The 27,040-nt window shown below is 38.8% G+C and overlaps 1 protein-coding gene across 2 annotated transcripts in view; it reads left to right on the forward strand.

The window, feature by feature from the left end:
* Positions 1 to 21,057, forward strand: part of USP9X (ubiquitin specific peptidase 9 X-linked) — a 95,447-nt gene extending 74,390 nt beyond the window's left edge. For both annotated transcript variants that reach the window (XM_047076090.1, XM_047076091.1), the window contains exons 32-44: positions 703 to 876; positions 3,471 to 3,612; positions 4,750 to 5,503; positions 6,123 to 6,246; positions 6,957 to 7,182; positions 7,714 to 7,843; positions 11,513 to 11,698; positions 12,175 to 12,395; positions 12,486 to 12,574; positions 16,129 to 16,285; positions 16,436 to 16,648; positions 16,991 to 17,086; positions 19,465 to 21,057. In XM_047076090.1, the coding sequence (XP_046932046.1) occupies positions 703 to 876; positions 3,471 to 3,612; positions 4,750 to 5,503; positions 6,123 to 6,246; positions 6,957 to 7,182; positions 7,714 to 7,843; positions 11,513 to 11,698; positions 12,175 to 12,395; positions 12,486 to 12,574; positions 16,129 to 16,285; positions 16,436 to 16,648; positions 16,991 to 17,086; positions 19,465 to 19,602 (2,650 nt within the window). In that variant the 3' untranslated portion in view covers positions 19,603 to 21,057. The remainder of the gene's footprint in view (positions 1 to 702; positions 877 to 3,470; positions 3,613 to 4,749; positions 5,504 to 6,122; positions 6,247 to 6,956; positions 7,183 to 7,713; positions 7,844 to 11,512; positions 11,699 to 12,174; positions 12,396 to 12,485; positions 12,575 to 16,128; positions 16,286 to 16,435; positions 16,649 to 16,990; positions 17,087 to 19,464) is intronic.
* The last annotated feature ends 5,983 nt before the right edge of the window (positions 21,058 to 27,040 follow it).

Below are 27,040 nucleotides of genomic sequence, written 5' to 3' on the forward strand. Positions count from 1 at the left end.
ATTGATTTGCATACTTTACTCAGATTACTCAGACCATGTCAAACCTTTCTCTTTTCACTTGGAAAAAGCAGTTTAATTAAGATTAAATAGGGGTGCCTGGGTGACTCAGTCAGTTGGGTGTCAGACTTTGGCTCACGTCATGATCTCACAGTTTGTGAGTTCAGGGCCTGCATCAGGCTCTCTGCTGTCAGCTCAGAGCCTGCTTTGGATCCTCTGTCCCTCCCCCACTCATTCTCTCATGCTGTCTCTCAAAAATAAACATTTTTCTTAAAAAGTAAATTAATCTTCGCACTGTACCTATAACATGAAATTTAAGCAAAATGAAAGAAGTAGTAATTTATAACCTCTACCTAAGAGTGAGATCCACCACATGCTGTCTTCAAGTAGAATCAGAATGAATGCACTCACCATGTTACCTGAAGCAGCCAGCTTTGTTGGATCCTGTCATACCTGTCAGCCACACTGGCAGCTTACAGTAACTCCTCTTGCACTTGAGTGCACTTTCACTCTGAGCCTCAGTTTCTCTCCCACTACACTCTATACATAAAGAGCGTTTATTTTTTTTTCTACTTCTGTAGTTGAGGGGGGAAAATGTATTTATGTATTGTCATTTGTGGTGTATCCCTTCTTTTCCCGTGAAAAAAGATTGCATATGTTGTTAGAGTATGACATGTTACATGTTTTATTCCATTTATTTCTTAGGCTTTGGGGTGAACCTGTTAATCTGCGCGAACAGCATGACGCTTTAGAATTTTTTAATTCATTGGTGGATAGTTTAGATGAAGCTTTGAAAGCCTTAGGACATCCAGCTATGCTAAGTAAAGTCTTAGGAGGTTCCTTTGCTGACCAGAAGATTTGCCAGGGCTGCCCACATAGGTAAGTGCCGATTATCTATTTAAATTGTACTGTTGATTTACTAACGAAAATAAAACCTTGATTATGTACAAGAGTGGAGTATGCCACCAATTTATATGCCTCAGACTGGATGAATTACAGTGTGGGTACCTCACTATTGTGGGTTTCGATTTTGTGTGTGGTGGTGGTGGTGGCTTCATGGAGGTTTTTGGTTCCTTTTGTTTTATGTGTGGTCATTCCTGGGGAAATCAAATAACATTTTGCATGTAGCTACAGGTGGTACTTATAAATTTGCCCTTTATGTTAGAATTAAAGTAAGTAAGCTTAGGAAATGACAGGCATGGAGTACTATTTCCTCTGTAAGTGAAATACTAATTTTAAAAAAAAATTTTTAAATGTTTATTTTTGAGAGAAAGAGCGCGTGAGTGGGGGAGGGGCAGAGAGAGAGGGAGACACAGAATCCGAAGCAGGCTCCGGGCTCTGAGCTGTCAGCACAGAGCCCGACGCAGGACTGGAACTCACAGCCCGTGAGATCGTGACCTGAGCTGAAGTTGGACACTTTAACCAACTGAGCCACTCAGACACCCCTAATTTTTAAAATAGCATTGATTATGGTGGGGTACCTGGGTGGATAAGTTGGTTAAGCGTCCAACTCTTGATTTGGGCTCAGATCATGATCTCATGGTTCATGACATCAAGCCCTACATCAGTCAGGCTCTGTGCTGACAGTGCAGAAACTGCTTGGGTTTCTGTCTCTGGCCCTCCCCTGCTTGTGCTCTGTCTCTCTCAAAATAAACATTTAAAAATTAAAAAATAAAACAGCATTGATTATGGTGTGAATATCCTTAAAGTATGTTTTCAGTAGAAAACAAAGCAAGAGTTGACTGAACAAATTGTGTTTTTGACTTAAAAGGGAAATTAAGGTCTCTTACTGAAAATAGTTAAAACGATGGTTACAGTTCACTCTTGTAGGTACACATTTATCCCTGTCACATGGAAGTTTTACTTCGGAACTTCTCTTGCATGTTATTGATTAATGTTGCTTTCATATCACTTCTCACCAAAATATCACAGTAAGGCAGTGTTTTCTACAAGCCCAAACATTATTATATACAGTGTTGTGTGTGTATATGGCTGGTGGGAGTGCTTCATAATTTTGGTCAAAGGGAAATGATTGGTGGAGAGGTAATGAGAAGTTTCTGTGAGGTTAAACCGTTCACTCAGAACAAGACCCATGTATTGTTCATGTAGCCTGGACAACTTTTGGTCCTTCTGGAAGACCTTTTGCATTACGTGGGCAATAAAACTGTCATTTTAACCTTTTGTTTTTAAAATAGCCACCTTTTTCGTCATTTATTCTAATCAGTCCTTCTTGGTTTGTTTTAAACTTGGTTTTGTTATGTTTTCAAAGTTATTTGGATATTATTGCTTGTCTTTGCTAAGTGAAAATGTCCAGAGAGCATGATCATAGGTAAGATCCCTAAAGTTCAGATATCTGCTCCACAACTAAGCTAGTCTTGTTATTAGTACATGCCAGAAGGTTATATAAAGAATCCCAAGTCTGTCTGTTTTAGAGTATTATTTGTGTAGATCACAGGTTAACAAATTGTGCACCATAGGTCAAATCCAGCCTTGCATCTGTTTTTATAAAGGGTTATTGGAACATACCCATCTCTTTACCTGCTCTCCGGCTGCTTTCCCTGTAACAGCACAGTCACACAGACCTCATGGCCCAAGAAAAGCTTGTAATCATTACTTTTTATAGAAAAATGTTGCTGGCTTCTCATCTTCAAGTGCCCTACTTTTTAAGTGAAGTCATAAGTTTTGACTCCTTTTTTCTCTTTTATGGGTTGTTCCTTCATTATAATAAGTAGCAGTACGCTTAATATCTACTTCATATTCCATTTGTGCCACTTAAAAATACCTTTGTCTACCTTTTTTCCCCTAACTAAACTGAAAAGCCCTAAATATAAGGGACTGTCTTCAACAGTGGCTATTCCAGAGTACTTTTATCAAAGGCACTTTGAATATATTTGTTGAATGAATTTGATGGTTGAGTGTATTCCCCACATCCCATGTTCTGAATTTATGGAATGTGTCTCCTCAGAAATCTGAAAATCCCCTTAGTAGAAAATTTCCACACGGTGAGATTCTATCTCTGATAGTTGACCTTTCCCGATGTTTCCAGATGTTGATGAATTCATGCTTTGGTCTTGGCATGTATTTAACCACCTAAACAGGTGACGGAAGAAGCAGCCCAGTAGACTATAAAGACTTAAGCTGTGAAGCTAGACAGACCGGCTTCAAAACCGTTTTGCCTAGTCATCTTGACCAGATTAACCTTTCTGAACCCCTGTTCCTTCATCTCTGAAATGGAGATGGTGCAGGTTTGTCATGAAGACCAAGAACCTGGTGCATAGATAGTGTATAAACAACTTAATGTGGTGCCCAACACTGGATAAGTGACCCAAAAACATGTCCTTTATTGCTAATTTTCTGTGAATTACGGGTTTCATGTTACAAGTATCACAAATTTAGTTTTCATTAAGTCTGTAACTAAAAATGTTTAGAAAACTAAGAAATCCTTTTTGATTATTTCTTAAATGATACCTTAGATACGAGTGTGAAGAATCTTTTACGACTTTGAATGTAGACATCAGAAATCACCAAAATCTTCTTGATTCTTTGGAACAATATGTCAAAGGAGATTTATTAGAAGGTGCAAATGCATATCATTGTGAAAAATGCAATAAAAAGGTATGACTTATCCAGGTTTTTAAAGTAATTATGATTACCTTTAATGGATTTGAAAGTTGATTGCTTTTGTCATCAGAGTTCACCCTCTTTTTATTCCGTACCCTGCTTTGTTAGGGTGGTAACAGAAGGTAGTTAAGATAACTGATATAAAGGTTTTTAAGGGATACAAGATTGAGAGAAACTAGTGCCAGAAGGGCTAGGGAAATGGGTGAGAGTGAACATTTTAGAAATCATAATAGTTTAATACCACATTGTCTTCTTGGAGTTCCACATACTCTTTCCATCCATGTCCAGCCAAACTGCGATTGAACCCCTCAAAGCTATAGAGCTGGTGGGAAAACATTTCTCCTATCATATCTAGTTATTGTAAGGACCAAGAAGTTTACTGAAACCTTCATTAATTTGGTCACATCAGATTTTTAGGCCCACCTAATAAAGTTTTATCTCTGGGCACTTACAATGTGTATCTTTCTGGGCTCCCAAATTTTCTCACGTCCCAGTCACCTGTATTGTTTTGACATTTGCACACCACCTAAGGAGATCCTACAGTCTAGAGGTGGAGACGAGAACTGTAAAACCATACTGCCTGTCACCCACACTCTGAGGCTTGAGGCAAGTGACACCATTTCTGTGCTGCTCCTGATCCCCTCCCCACTCTCCCCACTACCATTCAGTCGTTCCTGTCTGGTGGGCTGTTAAGATTAAACGTGCTACTGCTCAGGCAGTACTGAGCATACTATCTGGCACTTAATGGCCCAGTAAATACTAGCTGCTATTACATTTCTTCAGTTGGCTCAAAACAAAGCACACCTTCATTGGAATAAGTGTCAAACAAGTAATGATGATTAGATGGCAGTGACAATATAGAAGCCAGGCAGGCAGTGAGTAATGTCTGCCTCACTACTGTTTGCAATTTGTAACAAGTGGCATCAGCTATTTCCATATTAGTGTTAGCATTTTTTGAAATACCCAGTGTGACAGAATCACCTTGATTATATTCATTGGCATGTATTTTCATTTATAACCTCAGATTTGTCTTAAAGATAATTTAATGCTATAATTTTCTAGGTTTTTTTTTTTTTTTTTTTTGCAGTGGATTATGAAAGAACATCTAGTAACTTGCTCTGTTTATTTTAGGTTGATACCGTAAAGCGCTTGCTAATAAAAAAATTACCTCCTGTTCTTGCCATCCAACTGAAACGATTTGACTACGACTGGGAAAGAGAATGTGCAATCAAGTTCAATGATTACTTTGAATTTCCTCGCGAGCTGGACATGGAGCCTTACACAGTTGCAGGTGTCGCAAAGCTGGAAGGAGATAACGTAAACCCAGAGAGTCAGCTGATACAACAGAATGAGCAGTCTGAGAGTGAGACGGCAGGAAGCACGAAATACAGACTCGTGGGTGTGCTGGTGCACAGTGGTCAAGCAAGTGGGGGACATTATTATTCGTATATCATTCAAAGGAATGGTGGAGATGGCGAGAGAAATCGCTGGTATAAATTTGATGACGGTGATGTAACAGAGTGTAAAATGGACGACGACGAAGAAATGAAAAACCAGTGTTTTGGTGGAGAGTACATGGGAGAAGTGTTTGATCACATGATGAAGCGCATGTCATACAGGCGCCAGAAAAGGTGGTGGAATGCTTACATACTTTTTTACGAACGACTGGATACCATAGACCAGGGTGATGAGTTGATAAGATACATATCCGAGCTTGCTATCACCACAAGACCCCATCAAATTATTATGCCATCAGCCATTGAGAGAAGTGTGCGGAAGCAGAACGTGCAATTCATGCATAACCGAATGCAGTACAGTTTGGAATATTTTCAGTTCATGAAAAAACTCCTTACATGTAATGGTGTTTACTTAAATCCTCCACCAGGTGAGTATCAAGAATTTAGCTTCTTAGGGGTGCCCAAATGGCTCAGTCAGTTAAGCGTCCGACTTTGGCTCAGGTCATGATCTCACAGTTCAAGCCCTGCGTTGGGCTCTGCACTGACAGCTCAGAGGGTGGAGCCTGCTTCAGATTCTGTGTCTCCCTCTCGTCCTCTGCCCCCCCCCCCTGTTTTACACATATGCACTTTCTCAAAAATAAGTATTTTTAAGAAGTAAGCTTTCATTTAAAAAAGAATTTACCTTCTTAGTGATGAAGCAGAACTCTTAAATTTACTTGCAGGATTTCCTACAGGCGTCAACACATTTGCATTTTTACTTTGGGCTACTTTAAAGCCATATTTCAGATGACTTACCTTTGAGCAGCATGTATTTTCTTGCTATTTGGAAAGAGAGGAGCTTTTGTTTATTATACCAATTTGGTTTTGACTCCAGCATTAGTTTGAAATACCCTTTACTGAAGTAAGAATTTCATAAGTAGCCGGGTGGGGTGCAGTTTGCAAAGTTAAGACTTCTGGAAATCAATGGAAATGCAGACTTGTTTGAAAATGGAGCTTAGACATAGAAATTTGCTTGTTTGTTTTTAACGTATCTGCATTTTTTTATAGGGCAAGATCACCTGTTGCCTGAAGCAGAAGAAATCACTATGATTAGTATTCAGCTTGCTGCTAGGTTCCTTTTTACCACAGGATTTCACACCAAGAAAATAGTCCGTGGCTCTGCCAGTGATTGGTATTACTTTGGGTTTTCATTCCTATTATACTTAGTTTGGTTCTTTAATATATGGCTTTATTTTTTTCAAATCATGATGTTTCAGATCTAGAAAGCAGAATACAAAAACTCTTGGTAGCAGTAGTGAGAGAAATCATACTAAAATAATTATGTGGCCTTTTTATTGTTCAGAAGCTGGCTTTTGCTTATGTTCTCTTGTGTCATATCTTTGACATCCCTGTACAAAATATTACAGGATGATGCTTGAAAGTCTAAGCTATTTAATGAAGAAATTACTAGTTTTAGCTTCCCTAGATTAAATTCTGCCATAGATTAAAAACATAAATAAAATGAGTCTCCTAAATTACAAACTGTAAAAGTATAGAGGCCATTATAATACCTCGATTTAACGATTTTTATGTGTTCATCTAGTGGTAAGATGTCAAGGGAAGGTTGGGGGAGGGATTGTTTTTGTCATCGAACCTAGGAATGGTTTGGTAATGGATTTGTAGCTTTCATTTCTCTGTGTTGTCACTTTGTGAGAATAGACCAAGTTGTAGTAATCCTCTGTCATTTTCATATTGGTACTGGAAGCAACCATTGCTGGTTCTCTCCCTCCAGTAGTAAAAGAAGGTCTTTGATTTTTATTGGGTTCATAAAGACCCAAATCTGTACTATATATGAGACACATCATTGAATTGGTATTCATAGATTTTTGTGTTTTGTCTTAGGTATGATGCATTGTGTATTCTCCTTCGTCACAGCAAGAATGTACGATTTTGGTTTGCTCACAATGTCCTTTTTAATGTTTCAAATCGCTTTTCTGAATATCTTCTGGAGTGCCCTAGTGCAGAAGTGAGGGGTGCATTTGCAAAACTTATAGTTTTTATTGCACATTTTTCCTTGCAAGATGGGCCGTGTCCTTCACCTTTCGCATCTCCTGGGCCTTCTAGTCAGGTAATTGCCAGGTTTTCTTTCTAATGATTAAATGCTTACAACTCTCTTTCCTGGAAGTTGAAGTCACAAGTATATGTACATCTGTTTCATATGTTTGCCTAACAAATGTGTGTGCACACACACCATACCACTGATGTCTAGGAGTTCCATTAAAGGTACTTCGCAGCAATGAATAGCAATTATTGACTATTCATTCAGTTACAAACAGTGGCTTAATTATACGTATTGTTATGTAGGTTATTTCTAAAGTTTTTTTTTTTTAACGGACTTGCATTTATTAAAAATTAAAACAGCATGGAAGGCTCTATAATGAAATCTACCTCAGATCTTCATTCCCTTTCCTAAGAAGCATCCCTTTTTAATCGTCTCTTGTGTGATTGTTCCTTCCAGAAATTTCTGCCTGGATTGAACTTACTGTGTGAACACACGTGTGTGAGTGCACGTGCACGTGTATCCCTTTTTTATGCAAATAGAAGTACATTGTACCTATATCTTGTCACTGAAAAATAGCCAATGTTTTATCCTTTACAGGCTTATGACAACTTAAGCCTGAGCGATCACCTACTAAGGGCAGTTCTAAATCTCTTGAGAAGGGAAGTTTCAGAGCATGGGCGTCATTTGCAGCAGTATTTCAATCTGTTTGTAATGTATGCCAATTTAGGTAAGAATTTAAGTTTTTATAATTGTTTTAATCTATTAACTGGCAGAGTCTTTTAAGCCAAGTAATGAAACCTTCTTTACTGCACTTTTCACTTTGTACTTTATTTATGTGTATCTCTGCAATAGACACAGGTCAGGATCTGTGTCTTAGTCATATTTTTATGTCTGGATTTGAAAATACTGATTTCTAGGCCCCATCCCACACCAACTGAATCAGAATTCTCAGAGCTAGCACAAGGAATCCACCTTTTCAAAAAGTCCCCAGAGGGTTGTGAATATTCACCCAGGTTTGGGGAAAGGACTTACTCTGTACGTAAGTTTTTGTTGAAGTAAAGTAAATTAAAGTTAGAGATAATATAAATGTTCTGTTACCCTATTATTTATGTTATTATCTCTGTTTAACAAGACTTTTCTTTTCAAAGCAACCTTTCTAACATCACCTGATCAGTGATTCAATAATACTTACCTTAAAAGTATGTTATCCTATTTTATATTTAGTCTCTGTTGTTTTTGATTGTATTCAAATTTTGGTGTTTCTCCCCAACTCGATTGCAAAACTGTGCACTAGCCTCAGTAAATGTTGAACGAATAATGAGAAATATTCAAAAATCCTTCCATTGTCATTTTGGTGTTTGTTAATTGGCTTTGTATGAGGTAAATTAACTTCTTTAAAAGTTTAAAAGAAAAGGGGCGCTGGGTGGCGCAGTTAGGCGTCCGACTTCAGCCAGGTCACGATCTCGCGGTCCGTGAGTTCGAGCCCCGCGTCGGGCTCTGGGCTGATGGCTCGGAGCCTGGAGCCTGTTTCCGATTCTGTGTCTCCCTCTCTCTCTGCCCCTCGCCCGTTCATGCTCTGTCTCTCTCTGTCCCAAAAGTAAATAAACATTGAAAAAAAATTAAAAAAAAAAAAGTTTAAAAGAAAAAAAAAACATATATCCAAAATTAAGTTCCAGAAATAATCAAACATCCCTGTCATTCCATGTTTGTTTTGTATGTGAACCTACTGATCACCAGTTGATCTCTGGCTCTTTTAACATAAGCAACATTCTACTTTTTGTCTCTGTAATTGGTTTTTTCCTTGATCTCTCCATACTAGAGATGCTTGGTTATTTGTAGTTGAGAAGGGAGAGAGTATTTATGACACAAACAAGCAAGTGGAATCTATTTCAAACTATGAAATATCAAATTTAGGCATTCACAAAAATCCTATTTTGTTCAACTCTCTTTTTTAGGTATTGCCTATTCACAAACCATACATCATTGGTCCATAATGTAATTAAAATTTCCCTGCTAAAAGCAAATACAGATCCGTAAACTTTAACATGAAATTCTTAAGACCACATATGCTTTCGGGTTCAGAATTATTTAGATTTAAGAAAGGTAAGGCGGTATATTTATCACGCATTATGTAACATCCCTATAGCAGGATCCAAGACAGCACCTTATAAAGATACACATTAATATTTCTACAGTAAAACACGAATAGTGTTAATTCGTTGGGGATAAATGAAGACTAGAAATAGCCTCTTGTCACTTCAGGCTAGCTTTTCCCAGCAAACACATTTTGGCACCCAACTTTATGAAATAATTTTGTTTATGATAAGAGCTTTTTGAATCTCAGGATTTCAGATAAGGGATTGTGCACCTGTATTCATTATACCTTTTGGAATGTGACAATTAAAAAAAGTGTCTTGCCTAATGGGGTATAGAAGCAAATAGAAAGATAACTGCCATAAAGTATGTTAATGGTTATAATAGGGAAAGTACAAAGTGCTGTGGCAGTATATCACAGGGTTACCAGATCAGATTTGGGGAGTTTAGGGGACTTAATGGAGAAGTTGATGTGGGAATTGGTTGCTGAGTTTTCCATCCAGAGTGAACAGCAAATGCAGAGACTTAGCATAAACTCAGTTTGGATGAGGTGAAAGTTATTCAGTCTAGAATTGATCTAAGGTGGTGATGGCAGGAGCACTGGACAGGATTGTCTGATCAGGCTATTGTGGCAAGCCTTGTGAGGGATTCTGGACTTCATCCTAAGGGCATTGATGAACCATGGTAAGAGTTTTTAAAGGACATACCTTGTAGAAAGATCATTCTGACCACAGTGTGGGATGGATTGTAGGGAAATGAGACTATAGATTGTTAAAATGATCTATAGCAGAAGATCGTTGTGGCCTGTACTGGGGAACGGACAGTGGAGTGGGGGGGATCCAAGTGGACAGATTCTGGTACTTTGCAAAGTCAGTAGAAATCAATGATTGGATATTAAGGAGAGGGGAACACAGAAGAGATGTTAAGAGTGATGCCAGTTGGGAATTTACCCAAGAGATATAGGAGTGCTGATGCATATAGGGGCACATGTACCCCAGTGTTCCTAGCAGCACTTTCAATAATAGCCAAATTATGGAAAGAGCCTAAATGTCCATCAGTTGGCGAGTGGATAAACAAGATGTGGTTTATATATACAATGGAATACTACTTGGCAATGAGAAAGAATGAAATCTGGGCATTTGCAGCAACGTAGATGGAACTGGAGGGTATTGTGCTAAGTGAAATAAGAGAAAGACAGATACCATGTTTTCACTCATGTGGATCTTGACAAACTTAACAGAAGACCATGGGGGAAGGGAAGGGGGAAAAAACAGTTACAGAGAGGGAGGGAGGCAACCCATAAGAGACTCTTGGATAGTGAGAACAGACTGAGGGTTTATGGGGGCTGGGAGAGAGGGGAAGGTGGGTGTTGGGCATTGAGGAGAGCCCTTTTTGGGATGAGCACTGGGTGTTATTTGGAAACCAATTTGACGATAAGTTATATTTTAAAAATTTGCCCAGGATTCCAACTGAATAGATAGTGGGGGCCATGTATGGCGGGGGGGAACCGGAAAGACATGGATAAGGGGAGTGAACGTTCAGTTTGGGCAAATTGAGTTTGAGCCTATTGGATACCCAAATAGTGATGTTCATTATTCAGTAGAATACTTAAGATATTTGTCTGTAAGTCTTCTGGAATCCTCTGGGTGAAAATAGCTGGAACATGAAGCCATTAGTGTGGGTTTGATCATTCAGGAAAAGCATACAGAGGGAGAAGATAGCCTCGTGTGGAAACTTTGAGGCACATTGATTTTTCAGAGACAGAGGAAGGACTCACAAATGAGACCGAGGAGAGGAGGTTGAAAGCAAATGTGAGAGGAATCCAAGTAGGAGAGGAAGTAGTTACAGTTTAGAACTATTCCTTAGCTTTGCTCCAAGAAAGAGGGAAGAAACCAAATTTAGGCATGGTTTTCAAGCAGCTTAGCTGTGGAAGAAATTGGAGAGGCAGTTTACATAATAAGAATTCTTGTTTCTCACTTAGTTTTCGTCATCCTCCCTAACGATGAGGATGGCACTGTAGGTTAGTCCCCCCAGATGCTCAGGCCATAGAAGGTGGTCGTTTTCTTTATGCCTGGTTTGACTGGAATGTCCTGGTCTTTATTTCACCATCTTAAAACTTAAATCCAATTATGTGACATAGCTTTTCTGTTTGGTTAAATAATTCTCTGAGTGCTAAGAGTGGTCTCGTGATTATAAAAATTATAAAAAAATATTTTATGTAACTACTGTTATTACGAAGCCCTTACCATCTGAATTCTTTTCTCTTTAGTAATTCTTCCCGCTTCTTCGTCTTTCACTGTAGGTGTGGCAGAGAAGACACAACTTCTGAAATTGAATGTACCTGCTACCTTTATGCTCGTATCTTTAGATGAAGGTCCAGGTCCTCCAATCAAGTACCAGTATGCTGAATTAGGCAAACTGTACTCGGTAGTGTCACAGCTGATCCGCTGTTGCAATGTCTCTTCAAGAATGCAGTCTTCAATCAATGGTAAAATCAAATGCCCCATTCTTTACATTGGGTTTTAAATACTGCTGGCCATATGTAGTGCCCAGTTAATTACTTTTAATTCTGAAGATGTTTATAAAAACAAGAGTCCGACTATCTGTGCTGTGGAATATTTTGTAATATTTTGGGTTCTATACCTTTTTCACATGTTTAAAGGGGATCTTTTTTTGTCTGCTTGCTACTGAGGTTGATACCTTATGAAGTAGTTTACGAATTAACTTTTTATATAGGAAAATGGCAGTGTTGGCATTTAAAGTTTGCATCTTATCATCTTGGTCTATCTGGTTATTGTAATGCCTGATACTCCTTTCTTCATTGTTTCATTGTACTTAGGAATATTGATTTAAAATGTTACTTTTTGAAAATACAAACTTCATAAGCTGTTTTCTGTGGTGAAACCTGTAGATTATTGTGGAGAAGCCTATTCGTTTTTCATTGATGACAAATCTGTATTCTAGGTAATCCTCCTCTTCCCAATCCTTTTGGTGATCCTAATTTATCACAACCTATAATGCCAATTCAGCAGAATGTGGCAGATATTTTGTTTGTGAGAACAAGTTATGTGAAGAAAATCATCGAGGACTGCAGTAACTCGGAGGAAACTGTCAAATTGCTTCGTTTTTGCTGCTGGGAGAATCCTCAGTTCTCATCTACTGTCCTCAGTGAACTTCTCTGGCAGGTTAGGAAAATAAACATTCATACGTCTCTATAATTTGTCATTTGTCATTCCTTTAAACAAGTTATCTCACCATGTCTTTCCTGATTTTAGGTTGCATATTCCTACACTTACGAACTCCGGCCCTATTTGGATCTGCTTTTGCAAATCTTACTGATTGAGGACTCCTGGCAGACTCACAGGTTTGATCCTCTTTTTTACTAGCCCAGCTTTTAGACTAACTGAAATTGCCAGTCAGCACTTTTTTTTTAATACCTCCTGGAGATCTAATAAATGTGTCCTCTTAAAAGCTTAAGAGTGAATAAAAAGTTGCCCGTGTTGCATGCTTACCACTAGCTGTCAAATTTTTTTTTAATTAAGGAAAACTAGCATAAGCTTTTGGTAAATATGTTAATTTCATTAATGACATGCTAGGGTTCTTTTAAAATTAGTCACATGAGGTAAGGTAACATTTGGTTATCTAAAAATAGTCCTTAGGTAAGTTAAGCACAGTGAGTTCTCATTATTCATGGTAGTTACATATTCTAAAGTTGCTGTGAACACTGAATGGGGGAGTGCTGAACCAGTGCTCCTGGGGGAAATACGGTGTTGGCTTCCTGCAAGCCTCTGGTTGTGTTCGTGTCAACCAATCTATACATAACCTTTTTTAAAGTGTGCTTTTTTGTTGTTGTTGTTTATTTCCTTATTTTGAGAGAAGAGAGCAGGGGAGGGGCAGAGAGAATCCCAAGCAGGCTCCACACTGCCAGCGCAGAGCCCGACATGGGGCTCAAATGCGCGAAACTGTGAGACCATGACCTGAGCCGAAACCAAGAGTCGGTCACTCCACTGACTGAGCCACCGAGGTGCCCCCTTCTTTTTTTTTTTTAACTGACGTTATCCAGCGTAACTATCCCCTCAGGCTTTCTCCAGAATTCCTCCGTTTGTTCTTTCTGTCCTAAAGTTTAATGTATTATCTTTAATCCCAAGAATTATACAGATGATGGTGAAGTATGGAATTAGTTGACAGAAACAGTTCAAAATCTATATAATGGACCGCCTCCCATCTGTCAATATAATAATTAAAACAGCAACTTGAAAACAAGTTCTATAACAAAACACTTAAAGAGAAATTACAATTTTGAGTCTTAGTGGGGATTGCAAATGCCAGAATTCATGAATCCATATTTCCAGATTATCTCCAAAATTACCATCATAGATTCAAGTCATATTACTGTTTGTAAAAATAGCGTTAACCCAAAAATCCGTTTTCAGGAGACAAAAAAAATCAGTAGTTCCAAAACTATAACCGTGTATTTTGAGCACTGTCCAGTACCCTTCTCAGCAGGATTCTAGGATTTGACATTTTTCTTAAGAATTGTTTTTAATGGGGGGCACTCGGGTGGCACAGTTGGTTAGGCATTGGACTCTTGACTTTAGCTCACGTCATGATCTCAAGGTTCATGAATTCAAGCGCCGCATTGGGCTCTGCAATGACAGCATGGAGCCTGCTTGGGATTCTGTCTCTTTCTCTCTGCCCCTTACCCCACTGTGCTATATCTCTCTCTCAAAATAAATAAACTTGTTACTTTTTTTTGAAAAAAGGTGTTTTTAATGGAATCTTTCACTCTTTTCATTTAAAAATATTATAAGCATGTATAGCTTTAAAACAGTTGGTTACATCTTAGTTCTCTTGAGTTATTGAAGCAAGCAGGAATGGGAAAGGCACGTGTGCTGGAATAAATATGGACAGTTGAGTTTTGTGTAATGAGATTAGTAAGGTATTGCTACTATGAATCACTGGCCCAAGCTTGAAAATAATTTTCTCATAGTGAGCTTTGAGTTCATTCGATAAGCAGTGTATGAATATTTACGGAGTATCTGTCTACCATGTGCCTGGCACTAGCAGGATTGGGGAATAAAGCAGGCAAAGATAATATTGATCAAAACAGCATTTGAAAGCAGTTAATACTAATGGGAAGAAGATGTGATGTGGTAGAAATAATGCCTTATACTTCATTATCACTTGAAAAAACTGAAGGCAAAAACAGTATATATACTGAAGTGTTTCACATTAAACAGCAAGAAGCCTGTACATGATTGATTAGTCTGAAATTATTAAACCTTGCAAAATTGCTGAAGTCATGATTTCCAAACAAAAGATTTCAGGAATGCATGTAATGCAAAAACAAAAACCAAACTTGCGTATTTATTTGGAAACGTCCTACTAAGTAAAATTTATGGTTTATGTAAGGTTTTTTGTTTTTTTGTAATTCCTGACTATACAGGTAGTGTTTCTTTATGGAGGTTAAATTCACCATTTTAACTGGTTTAAAGTATACAATTCAGTGGGTTTTAGTACATTCACAGTGTTGTACAATCATTACGACTATCTAATTCCAAAACATTTTTATCATTCCAAAAGGAAACCCCATATGCAATTAAGCAGTCACTCCCTATTACCCCCCCATCCCCCAGTAACGACTAACCTGCTTTCTGTCTCTGGATTTGCCTGTGCGCTTCATATAAATGGAATCCTATAAAATGTCCTTTTGTGTCTGGTTTCTTTCACTTGGCATAATGTTTTCAAGGTCTTCTGTGTTAGAGCATCTATCGGTATTTCATTCCTTTTTATGGCCAAATAACACTCCATCGTACAGATATACCACACTCTTTATTCATTCATCCATTGTTAGACTTTTGGTAGTTTCTACCTTTTGGCTGTTGTGAATACTACGGTGAACATTTGTATATGTGGGTTTTTTTTTTTTTAAAACCTCTGTTTTCAATTCTCAGAGTAGAATTGCAGGAAGGTAAATTTTTTATTTTACTGTTATTTTTTTAGTTAAACTGCAAAGTATTCATAACATAGGATTTACCATTTTAACCATTTTTAAGTTACAATTCATTGGCGTTCACTCTGTTCATAATGCTGTTACCATCACCACTATCCATCTCTAGAACTTTATCATCCCAAACTGAAACTCTGTGCCCATTAAACCATAACTCCCCATTACTTCATGTCTTCACGACTCAAACATGTTGTAGCATGTGTCTTAATTTTATTCCTTTTTAAGGCTGAATAATAATCCACAGTGTGTATACACCCCATTTTGTTTACTGGTGGGTGAGGTTTTTAACACAAAAGAAACGGGGTGCTTTTTTGCCGCTATAATTTTTTTAAGTTGCTTATTGAGGTAGGGGGGAGAACAAGAAATCATTGACTGTATATTGTTCTTTTGTGACTTGGCACAAACTGAAATGAAATCACCCATCTTTGGCAAATCAGCTAAATTGTAGTAGTATTGGTGAAAATTACTTTGTCGTATAGCACCTCATGATTAGAATTCAAGGTCATTTCGTACTTCCAAATTATATCACTGTGTCACAGTCACTGATTTCTAACTTCCTAAAGAAGTGCAGCTTTATAAAAGGGACTGACTTGAAGCAAACTCTTAGGTACAGCAGTTATAACATTAGTTGTTAACTTTAAGTTTGTGTTACTCTTAGTGTCCTAAATTCACTTTCAGTAATGTATTTGAATTACATCACAAAATCATTTTGGATTGGTAACAGGTTGGTAAGAGCACAGACTGCTAGGTGGCTGCCTGATCTTGGGCAAGCCGTTTAACCTGTCAGTACCCCTTTTCTCCTCTGTTCAGGGGTTTGACAATAATGACCTGCTGTCTAGCATTAGTACATTCAAGGAATGTTAGCTGCTGTTTGATCTTTCAGGTTTTTATATTTGGTTCTTTTTCAGAATTCATAATGCACTTAAAGGAATCCCAGATGACCGAGATGGGCTGTTTGACACAATCCAGCGCTCGAAGAATCACTATCAAAAAAGAGCATACCAGTGTATAAAATGTATGGTAGCTCTTTTTAGCAATTGTCCTGTTGCTTACCAGATTCTGCAGGTGAGGGTTTTTTCTTACAGTTTTGTACAAATTGGAATCCGAGTTAGGGATTCCATTTTTAAAAAAAGGAATAGTGGGAATTTGGAGTTATTTTAACTTTGAGAAATATTCCAGAGCCTTTTACATACATGGTTTTATTTTCTTTTGAAGGGCAACGGAGATCTTAAGAGAAAGTGGACCTGGGCAGTGGAATGGCTTGGGGATGAACTTGAAAGACGACCATATACTGGCAATCCTCAATACACTTACAACAACTGGTCTCCTCCAGTGCAAAGCAATGAAACATCAAATGGTTATTTCTTGGAGAGATCACATAGTGCCAGGATGACACTTGCAAAAGCTTGTGAACTCTGTCCAGAGGAGGTAAAAAAAAAAAAAAAAAAAAAGAACAAAAGAAAGAAAGAAAAAAGAGCCACAAGTGTATAGCAGATAGAAATGAAAGAAAGCAATTTTTTCCTTTATAGGCCAGTGTAGTCTTCAGTTAATGAGGGAGCCGCCTTCTAGAGAAATTTCTGAAATTGCCTGAAATGTAGTCTCTCTCAGAGAATCCAAATCAGGTTTTTTCATCTGCTTTACATTTGTTGCTCTTCAGTAAAAGGAAAGTTGTGAGTCCGTTTTGTAGGTTAAGTTTTTATTTCAACTAGAAAAAAAACAATTATGTAGGCAGATTCAAGTTTATTTTTATCTTTAAATTTTTAAAATTAGGAGCCGGACGACCAAGATGCCCCTGATGAGCATGAGTCGCCTCCACCTGAAGATGCCCCGTTGTACCCCCACTCACCTGGATCTCAGTATCAACAGGTAAATGGGGGGCCGGTTTTTGTTTTCATCCCTAGAACCTACTTTTATGCTTTATTTAAAGGATGACTAAATTTTTTGTTGTGACTGCAAAGGAGTAAAGACTAGACTACCTTTAGGGCATGATCAAAAGAATAATCATTGGGACAGGGTCACAGTATGATGTGTTTCAGCTCCTCCCTGTTGTGTTTTCCTGGTCAAATAGATGCCCTTCTTTGTACTCCTATGTTACTAAAACTGTGTGACAATTGATGTCCACATAAAATGATACTTAGTAAAAGGGATTATGACATTTCCTGTTAGAGTCTACAAATGGATTCCAAAGACATTTAAGATGTGGCAATGAAGGAAATTGTTCTTGGTTACTTAGCTTAACCAAGACTTCAATGACAGTAACAACTGTTCAAAAAATACCAAGGATTTGACCGATTTCCATAAAATTTCCTATAAGATCAGTAGCTAAATAAATAACATTTAAATGATGAAATTTTCTAAACGAGAACTTTTCCTTCTAAAACCAGATGTGACTAATTCACATCTTTTGAGGCAGTGATGCTCAAACTTGAACAAGCATCAAAAATTTTTCCCCTGGGAGCACCTAGATTGCTCGCCAGTTAAGTGTCTGTCTGACTTCAGCCCAGGTCATGATCTTGTGATTCATGGGTTCAAGCCCCACATCGGGCTCTCTTCTGCCTCTGCTGTCAGGACAGAGCCTGCTTCAGATCCTTTGTCCCCTGCTCTCTCTGTTCCTTCCCCACTTCTGTTCTCCCTCTCAAAATAAGTACATTAAAAAAAAAAAAAAAATTTCCCCCCTTGGTCAGAGGTGGGACACCTGGGTGGCTCAGTAGGTTGAGCGTCTGACCCTTGATTTCGGCTCAGGTCATGATATCAAGGTCTTAAGGTCATTGAGCCCTATGTGGGGCCTGTGCTGTGGATCTCTGCACTAGCAGCAGGGACCCTACTTGGGATTGTCTCTTCCTGTCTCTCTGCCCTTCCCCTACTAGCTCTCTCTCTCAAAATAATAAGCTTTTAAAAAATAAAATCTTAAAAAAAAAACAAAACCCCCTGCTGGGCTTGTTAAAAAAATTTTTTTTTTTTTTTTTTTTTTACATTTATTTATTTTTGAGACAGAGACCGAGCATGAACGGGGGAGAGGCAGAGAGAGAGACACAGAATCCGAAGCGGGCTCCAGCCCGCTGTCCGCACAGAGCCCGACGCGGGGCTCGAACTCACGGACCGTGAGATCCTGACCTGAGCCGAAGTCGGCCGCTTAACCGACTGAGCCACCCAGGCGCCCCCCTGCTGGGCTTGTTATAGCACAGGTTGCTGGGCCCCCACCCCAAGCTTCTGATTCCTTTAGCTCTGGGGTAGAACCAGAAAAATCTACATTTCTGACATGTCCCCAGGTGATTGATGCTTGGTGCTAGTCTGGAAACCAGTTATATTTTCAGACTATATTTCAGGCTGGAAACAGAAGCATACTGAATAGTTAGAAAATGCATATTCATAATATTTATTTTTGTAATCCAAATTCTAGAAAGATCTAAAATCTTCTTGGTTGGTGGGAATGTACAGAAAAATGAGGGTTCATGGGTTTAAAACGTTACAAAACCAAATTCACGAGGAAGAAAGTTCCTTTCCTCAGCCCTGAGAAAGCTCCTGTATTACTCATGCTTGGTTAATCCAGATCTTTAGCCTTGTTTTTAGTGACACCATTCTGTGTTCAAGGTCGCTGCTAATGCAGATGTCCTGTGACCAGATTCATCATTATCCTATAGAAGCTTCAAGGTGCTTGGAAGAGTCAGAATAGATGTATTCTGGCTCAGAAATCATTTTTTGTAAATGTTTTTTGACAATAAATAGGCTATAATCTCTTTATTTGTCAGACTTTGGTCTAAATAATTTGGGGCACTAAAAATCACTTCAGCTAAAACTTTACACAGACCTACACTGCTTTTATTTGGGGCTCGGGGGGTTGCAGTTTAGGTGGTGTGTGTTTTTTTGTTTAAAAAAAATTTTTTTTAAGTTTACTCGTTTTCAAGAGAGAGAGAGAGAGAGCGCGCACACAAGCAAGGGAGGGGCAGAGGGTGAGGGAGACACAGAATCCGAAGCAGGCTCCGAGCTGTCAGCACAGAGCCGGACTTGGAGCTCGTGCCAACAAACGGTGAGATCGTGACCTCAGCCAAAGTCGGCCAGTTAACTGACTGAGCCACCCAGGGGCCCTGGGTTTTTCTCTTCCAAACCATTTTTTTCCCCTCACCATTAGGCCCAGCATATTGACTTTTTGTAAGTCCCAGGAATAAAAGAAATGTTTTCAGCCCATGATTTTGAAAGTTTAATATGTGAAAAAGTCTTAACGTAGATCTCTTCTCCCCTCTCAGAATAACCATGTGCACGGACAGCCATATACAGGCCCAGCAGCACATCACATGAACAACCCTCAGAGAACTGGCCAGCGAGCACAAGAAAATTACGAAGGCAGTGAAGAAGTGTCCCCACCTCAGACGAAGGATCAGTGAAATGCACATACTTAACTGGTTCCATCAAGACTGTGCACCCAGGCCTTACAGTCCAACCTTTTTCTGTGTCTGGCTAATATTTAAAACTAGAAAAACTATTCCTAATCAACATGGAGTGGAGAGTTTATTCACTGTCTTATCTGCAGAAATTTGCTGTCCATATATAACCCGCCTGCAGTGGAAAGTGTATAGTGTTTTGTAATAAATGGCCTGATGCTAATGTGTAAATGGCAAAGGTGTATATAGTATATTAATGTTTGACTGTTAATTCTTAAACAAGAAACTTTTCTTGAGGAGACTCACAGATCTACAAAAACTACAAAAGTTAATTTTCTTGTTCTACCCATTGCACTCTGCAACCAGTGTTGCCTGCCTCATGGCAGTTGGATCTATTCCTTTACAAAAAAAAAAAAACAAAAAATACACCAACAACAACAAACCAGAGCCCGTCCATGTCAACCACACCAATAGTTTCATGTTAATTCTTTGCCACTGGAGGCAGTTTTACTATGAGCAATGTAAGGCTGGTAACCTTTAAATTCTTTGGTTGATGTGGAAAATTGGTGATGTAACATTGTTTCTAGATCTTTTTCATTGCCTTTTTATTCTGACATTAGGTTAATCACTTTGAAGCTATAGTTAAGCTGTAACATTTAGCATGGCTTCACACCAGGTTAGTGTAGCCAATGAGGAAAAAATTACCATAATGACCGCGGTTGTCCCAGTGTGACAGCTGTATCGCTCAGAGCTTTTCCTTCTCACACCTAGACTATAAATATAAAACAAGGGGAGACGTGATTAAACAGGCGGTTTTCAGTTACACATAGGTTGCTTATGTCTAATGTTTGACAGTTCAATCTCTGGGTGGGATAAATCTATGAGTAATGGGAATTTTTAAAGATTTAAAACAAATATGCAAAAATTTGCTATGCCAGGATGCTTGGAGCATAATAGAAGACTGTATTTGGTGTGCTTGTTTCGTTTCTTTGGTAGAGCTTATTAGGTGAATCTTCTAAAACTTTCCTTCTGCTGGACCCCAGTGAAGTGGAAGTCACCAGAATCCCACAGTACTTGGAGCACCACTTGCCCCAAGACGTCTGGCTGAGTTTTCTGCTCAGTCACAGTTTTACTTGAAAGCAAGACTTGTCCTAGCTCCTTGTCCATGATTCCAAAACTTTCCATGTTCGAAGCAGGGTCTAATTAAAAAGGAAACTACTGGTTAGTTAATTGAGGTATCATAATTGCAGCATAAACATTTAATTAAAGATAAACTCATCAGTTAATACTGTATTTAAAAGCGAATTGGTAACTTGAATGTGTGTACTTTTTGGAACCTGTCTAAAAACCAAATACCCCTTCAGATACAGTCCACCCTCTTCTATTTAAATATTTTGCTGTTTTATTTTATAGAAATTATTTTGCTGAATTCACAAATAGAATTTGATTTACGAAGAACTTTTTGTCCTGTGGTGTGTTTTTGTTTTTGGGTTTTTGGTTTTTTTTGTTTAATTTTTTTCTTACTTTTTTTTTTTTTTTTTTTGTCCATTTTTGTTTCGTTTTTTTGAAGGACTGCATATTAAAATTCTGTGCATAGCATGCTTAGGCATGACACTGAATTCAGGAGTTCAGTCACATTAAGTTTTTGTGCACAGAAAGATTCAACCTTTGGCCCTTTACTAAAGATTTAGAGAAAACAGGATGTTGACGCTGTAAAAGTTTCCTAATCAATCTTGTACTTTTTGTATGTTTTTTATATACATGTATATTTAATGAGCACAAGCTTGGTTGTATTTTTTACAATTCAGTTAATAGGAAAATGTTTTGTCAAAAAGGCTATAGTTGGAACTGAACAAAGCAGAAACAAAAATGAGAATTGCTTTATTTTGTGATTAAAAGGGGCAGGTATTTAAGATAAAGCTTTGGGTATCTTATTTGCAGCACTCCATAGTTCCATCAATGCCTCAAGGTTTTCTGTAAAATTAGGAAATTTTAACACCAGATAGATCCTGTTTTTCACCTTAAATATATTATATCTGGATTTGTTAAGTTTGAGCAAAAGTCCTATACACTGTTTGCAGTTCCCAAGTGGTAGCTTTAATGTAAAAGTTGCTCAATTCCAGGCTTCCTTAACAGTGAACAAGCAGAATAGGTTAACCTTATTTGGACAAGTTGCTGTCGTTAAATACACCCATCTCACCATATGAGAGGTGGGTTTTGCATTTCCCACTCCTTAACAAAGTATGTGATGTACTTAATTTAAAAACTTTACTGACTTCCTAGACACAAAAAACTTGACATTTGAAAAGGCTGTGAATTTTTCTCCTTGGAGGGAGGATCCCACCTTGGTTGCTTTGAAACCACAATCTCTCCTTGGTGCCAGGTGAGGGCTTGTGAATCCCTATTCCCCTCCATTCGAGGAAGAGCTGTCCGTGTTGTGACCAGGATCCAGGGAAAGTGAACAGGGAGATTTCTTTTCGTGCGAATTATTTTCTCTATTTAACTTCTTAAGCATTAACATGTAAGCGGAAATGTTAAGACGCATGTTATTGTAAGAGCAACATATTGGTGACGTTGAGGTCTTTTTCTGAACATAAATGGCACATTTTAAACTTCAAGTCTTCAAAGTGCCTGAAGATTATTTACTTCTCCCTCAACTGATTTCTTGAGCCATATATATAATTCCTACTTTAAATGTTTGTTTCAGAATCACTACTCTTCCTTTCAAAGTACCCCCAGGATTCTAAATGGCATGATTACTTCATAGAAGACAGTCGGATCTGTTAACGTAAAGACTGAAGATGTTTTTGGTCATCTGTGAATGAGGGCTTTTGCTCTGTTGGATCTAAGTATTTCCGTGCACAACTTGGTAAAAACCATATTGCTGCTCTAAGCCCTCCACCAACCAAATTTTCACGCTCAGCATTGTAGAGGCAGAAATAACAATAATCATTTGAGGTTTTTGTCTTTCCTTGATTTTTTTTCTCTGATAATTTCCTAACCTTGTGTCTTTTAGCTGTTATATATACAAATTTAGAATTAAAATGTTTTATATTTTTTTCATGATTAACTTTTATTAGTGAATGATAAGTATTTAATCCTAGTAGTGGTTAAAAAGTTGAGGAGCCTTTTTTATTGAAATTACGTTTGTAAATGAAAGCAACGGTCTGTGAATATTCAGATGACTACTCCAACAAAATCGTTCTTGCACTTTTTTTCTTAGTATTTCTCCAGCTTCTGTTGCCCCATGAACTCTTATTTTGCTGAATTTTGTGGTTAATTTGCTGGATCTAGCCTGCCTTATTTAGAATTCTAACTGGGTAAGAAAATTGCCTTTTCATTACAAGTGCCCAATTTTGGTCTCTAGTTGGAAGGTACTACATTTTGCAGAGAAAGGAAAACAACATCCTTCCCACCCCACCCCACTTTTGTGTTTCTGGGAAAAAAAAAAACCCATTCAGTACTGGTTTCATAGTAGTGCTCAACCTAAATTGGTCCCGAACCTACATGAGTGTTTAGTGTTTGAAAATAAGATTTTGGGTGTGATACATCACTACAAAAAGTGCTAAATGTATTAAGAACTTGATGCCGACTGTATTTATAACAATTATTTTACATTTGCAGAAATGTAGCGCTTTTCCTCCAAATACGTAGGTGTAAGAAAAAAAGGGGGAAAGGTGCACCATGTTTTAAACTTGCAAATGAGTGATTTTTTTTTTTTTGAAATCCAGATTCCCCAAAGGAAATTCACACACTTCTCAGCCTTTTACAAGCCAACACACTGACTGAAGATTGTCCACAGTTCCTAAGATTTAGCACATATACAAAAATAAAACTTTATAAATTAAATTTCGGTTTTTCCTTTTATTTATTACAATAAGATCTCTAAATGGAGGTAAATTAGAAGTGTGATAGGTTAAAAGGAAGGGCTTAAATAGCGGAATTTGGCCCTTTGGGCCCTCATTTTGTATATCCACAGTATATTCACATCTAAGTTCAAAAATTGAGTTGTGATCTAATTACTGGCTTAACAGTTCAGTCTAAAACCGAGACTTGGCAAAAACCCTCTGGTGTTTCAAAGTTCATTTAAGTATCAGAAGTGTAGCAGGTCACATGTTTCGAGGGGAGTTCTAGAAGTGAAAACTCCGTTATCCAGCAAATTTCATCTGTTTTTAGTATCTGAAAAGTGATTCTTTGTTGCAATGTTCCAAAGAACTAGAGCTTCCATAGAAGCCTGTGGTGTGTCCTCCAAGTTGGAGTACTAAAAAGACTAGTGACAGGGACCTAGCCCAGATTTGTATATATTTCTGAAAAATAAAATCAGGAGACTACTGTTCTGCAACTTGGAACACTCCTCGGACTAAACCGTTAACATTTTAAGTATTTTGAGCTACATAGAAAACAGCCACCAATGTTCCGAACTGCTTCATTGTAACCTGACAATTTACAGGTAGGTAAATTGGCAGTTAAGTTTTTATGATCGCTCTGCCTCAAAAGTTCAAAGCTGGGGATTATGGAAGCGGTTTTACTAACTCATTTTCTTTAGGGATACAAAGTCTCAGGAAATTCCTTCAGCCACACAAACTTTCATCTATAGAACAAGTTTCACACCCATGTAAAAATCACTTATTTTAAAGGTATTTCATTTAAATGTACAAGACTCCACGGAGCACAGTGGGAGTGCTTTTAACTGTCCTCTGAAAACCAGAGGTCCTCTTGTGCTCCATCAACATTAGCAAGCATGTACCACACTTCAGCCGAAGATGCCATCTTCCAAGGTGCACCAATAAGCAAAAGGGCCAACTTTCAGGCCTAGGAAAATGTGGGGAATCCCATTTCTTAGGGGTCCACAGCAAGTACTTTTTTTGTAGTATCTGGAAATAGAAGTTTTTCATTGTGTTGAGTGGCTTATTTTTCCATTAACCTGGCAGAGCACAGAATCCCCGTTTTTGTGTGTCCTGAGTAACAAAGCTGGCCAATTGGCAAGTTTATGAAGAAAAAGTCTGATGGAACTGAACCTTCTGAGGGGTCCTCAGACTATTAATGGAGTGCCCTATAGAAGCAGTTCTCTGGCCTCCAGTTCTCTTTTCAGGCACGCTACAGTTAAGACGCAGTCAAGACTTTTTGGCTCCACCGGTGGTCTCCGGCCGTCCAGAAGGGCTTCCTTCTGTGTCTGTCAAAGCACTCCCTGTGTTAGAACAGGCGTAGCAAGCCGGTCTCCCTGCCCTCACGACTCTTCCCAAAGGTGAGGCGTGGTCAGAATCACCCACAAGAGAGTAAGGATCCTATTCGTTTTCTATTTCCTTTCAAGCGTACTGATGTTAAAATACTCAAAATGGATGTTTTGGATGCCGAAAGGGTTTCCAGCAGTCCTTTGGAGGGATCCGCTTGCACAAGGATTTAGAAACATGTTCGAGCGTTGGCTGTACATAGCCCGCCTTTCTGTCAAGTTCTCGTGTAATTCCTTACCCGATAGGACCTTGGGTATACCCTTGCCATTTAGAAGTAAAGATAATTTGGGGTCTTAAATCTGGTGTCTTAGAAGCCTTGCATCATGAAGGTTCGGAATCATCTTGCCTTTGGACCTAACTACTGCCTGCACCACGGCCATTGGCACAAGGAAGCATCTATTCGCAGGGTGCCAAGGCAACAGGTCGACACTTAGGGCTCAGAGTGTACTGAGGAAAAGCCCTTCCTAAGCCATTTTTCTAAGTTCTCTATATGTTCAGGATGTGTCCCTGACCTAGTATTTTAAGTTTATTTATTTAGAGAGCACACACAAGCAGGGAAGGGGCAGACAGAAGGAGAGAGGATCCCAAGCAGGCTCTGAACCATCAGTGCAGAGCCGATGTGGAACTTGAACTCACAAACCGTGAGGTCATGACCTGAGCCGAGATAGAGTCAGGCACCCAGCCAACTTCACCACCCAGGTGCCCCATAGTTCTTGATGTTAAATTAGTGTGTTCTGTTGGGTGTATTTGAAAACAAATCTAGGGGCACCTGGTGGCTCAGTCGGTTAAGCATCCGACTCTTGATTTTGGCTCAGGTCATGATCTCAGGTTCATGAGCTCATGAGCTCGTGAGCTTGGGATTCTCCTCTCCCTCTCTCTCTCAAAATAAGTAAACCTTAATAAACAGGGGCGCCTGGGTGGCTCAGTCAGTTGAGCATCCAGCTCTAGATTTCAGCTCAGGTCGTGATCTCACGGTTTGTAGGACCAAGGCCCACAACGGACTCTGCGCTGACCATGCACTGCCTGCTGGGAATCTCTCTCTCTCTCCCCCTCCCCATGTTGCTCGCTCTCTCTCAAAAAATTAAACAAGTTTTTTTGACTAAATAAAACCAGAAATCTAGATGACGACTGCTTAACTTAGGCGAGTACCTTCCCTTATTGAAAATATTAATTGGTAGTACCAATTAGTTCTTTCAGCCATCTACTTTCAGAGTCTCTCCTTAAGCATTTAGTATAAATCTTTTTTTCAGCAAAACAGGCCTTATACAGATTCCCAAAAGGCTGTTCTAACATACCTTCCTTAAGAAGTCTTGGTCAAACACTAACACCATGAATGTGCTAAAGATTTACAAGCTAAAGCTACAGAGTCAGTTTTAAATACCGAGCTCTTAGGTTGCATTAGCTTTCTCTTTTGCCCCAGGGTTGGGATTTCTAATTAAAAAGCAAAATCCAAAAATTCAGATTTGCAATAAAATAGGAACAGATTTGCTTAATGTAGCCACTGAAACGTGGGTTAGCAGTTGTCACCAATAACATAAGTGCTAAATTGGATGTTGAGTTATTGTTTAGCACATACTGATACAACATTAGACACTTGAAATAGGCTTCTTGGGGTGCCTGGGTGGCTCAGTCGGTTCAGTGTCCAACTTTGGCTCATGTCATGATCTCACAGCTCAGGAGTTCAAGCCCCGCATCAGGTTCTTTGCTGACAGCTAGGAGTCAGGAGCCTGCTTCAGATTCTGTGTCTCCCTCTCTCTCTGCCCCTCCCCTGCTCACTCGCGCTCTCGCTCTCAAAAATATTTAAAAAAAAATTTTTTTTTTTAAATTTTTTTTTTCAACGTTTATTTATTTTTGGGACAGAGAGAGACAGAGCATGAACGGGGGAGGGGCAGAGAGAGAGGGAGACACAGAATCGGAAACAGGCTCCAGGCTCTGAGCCATCAGCCCAGAGCCCGACGCGGGGCTCGAACTCACGGACCGCGAGATCATGACCTGGCTGAAGTCGGACGCTTAACCGACTGCGCCACCCAGGCGCCCCTAAAAAAAATTTTTTTAATTGAAAACAAAGGAATAGGCTTCTCACACTAAGGTTAGCAGATACTCCATTTGTATAGGGAAAAGAATCCAACATACTATTTTGGAAGGAGTGCAGGCTGGAGAAGAACGTAGTGTTAAAAACATCTTACCTCCCGTGGTAAAACAAAAATGGC

The sequence above is a fragment of the Lynx rufus genome, unplaced genomic scaffold (genome assembly GCF_022079265.1).
Source record: "Lynx rufus isolate CCGP_SWC_20201006 ecotype Redwood Valley unplaced genomic scaffold, mLynRuf1.p SCAF_14, whole genome shotgun sequence".
Classification (NCBI taxonomy): domain Eukaryota; kingdom Metazoa; phylum Chordata; class Mammalia; order Carnivora; family Felidae; genus Lynx; species Lynx rufus.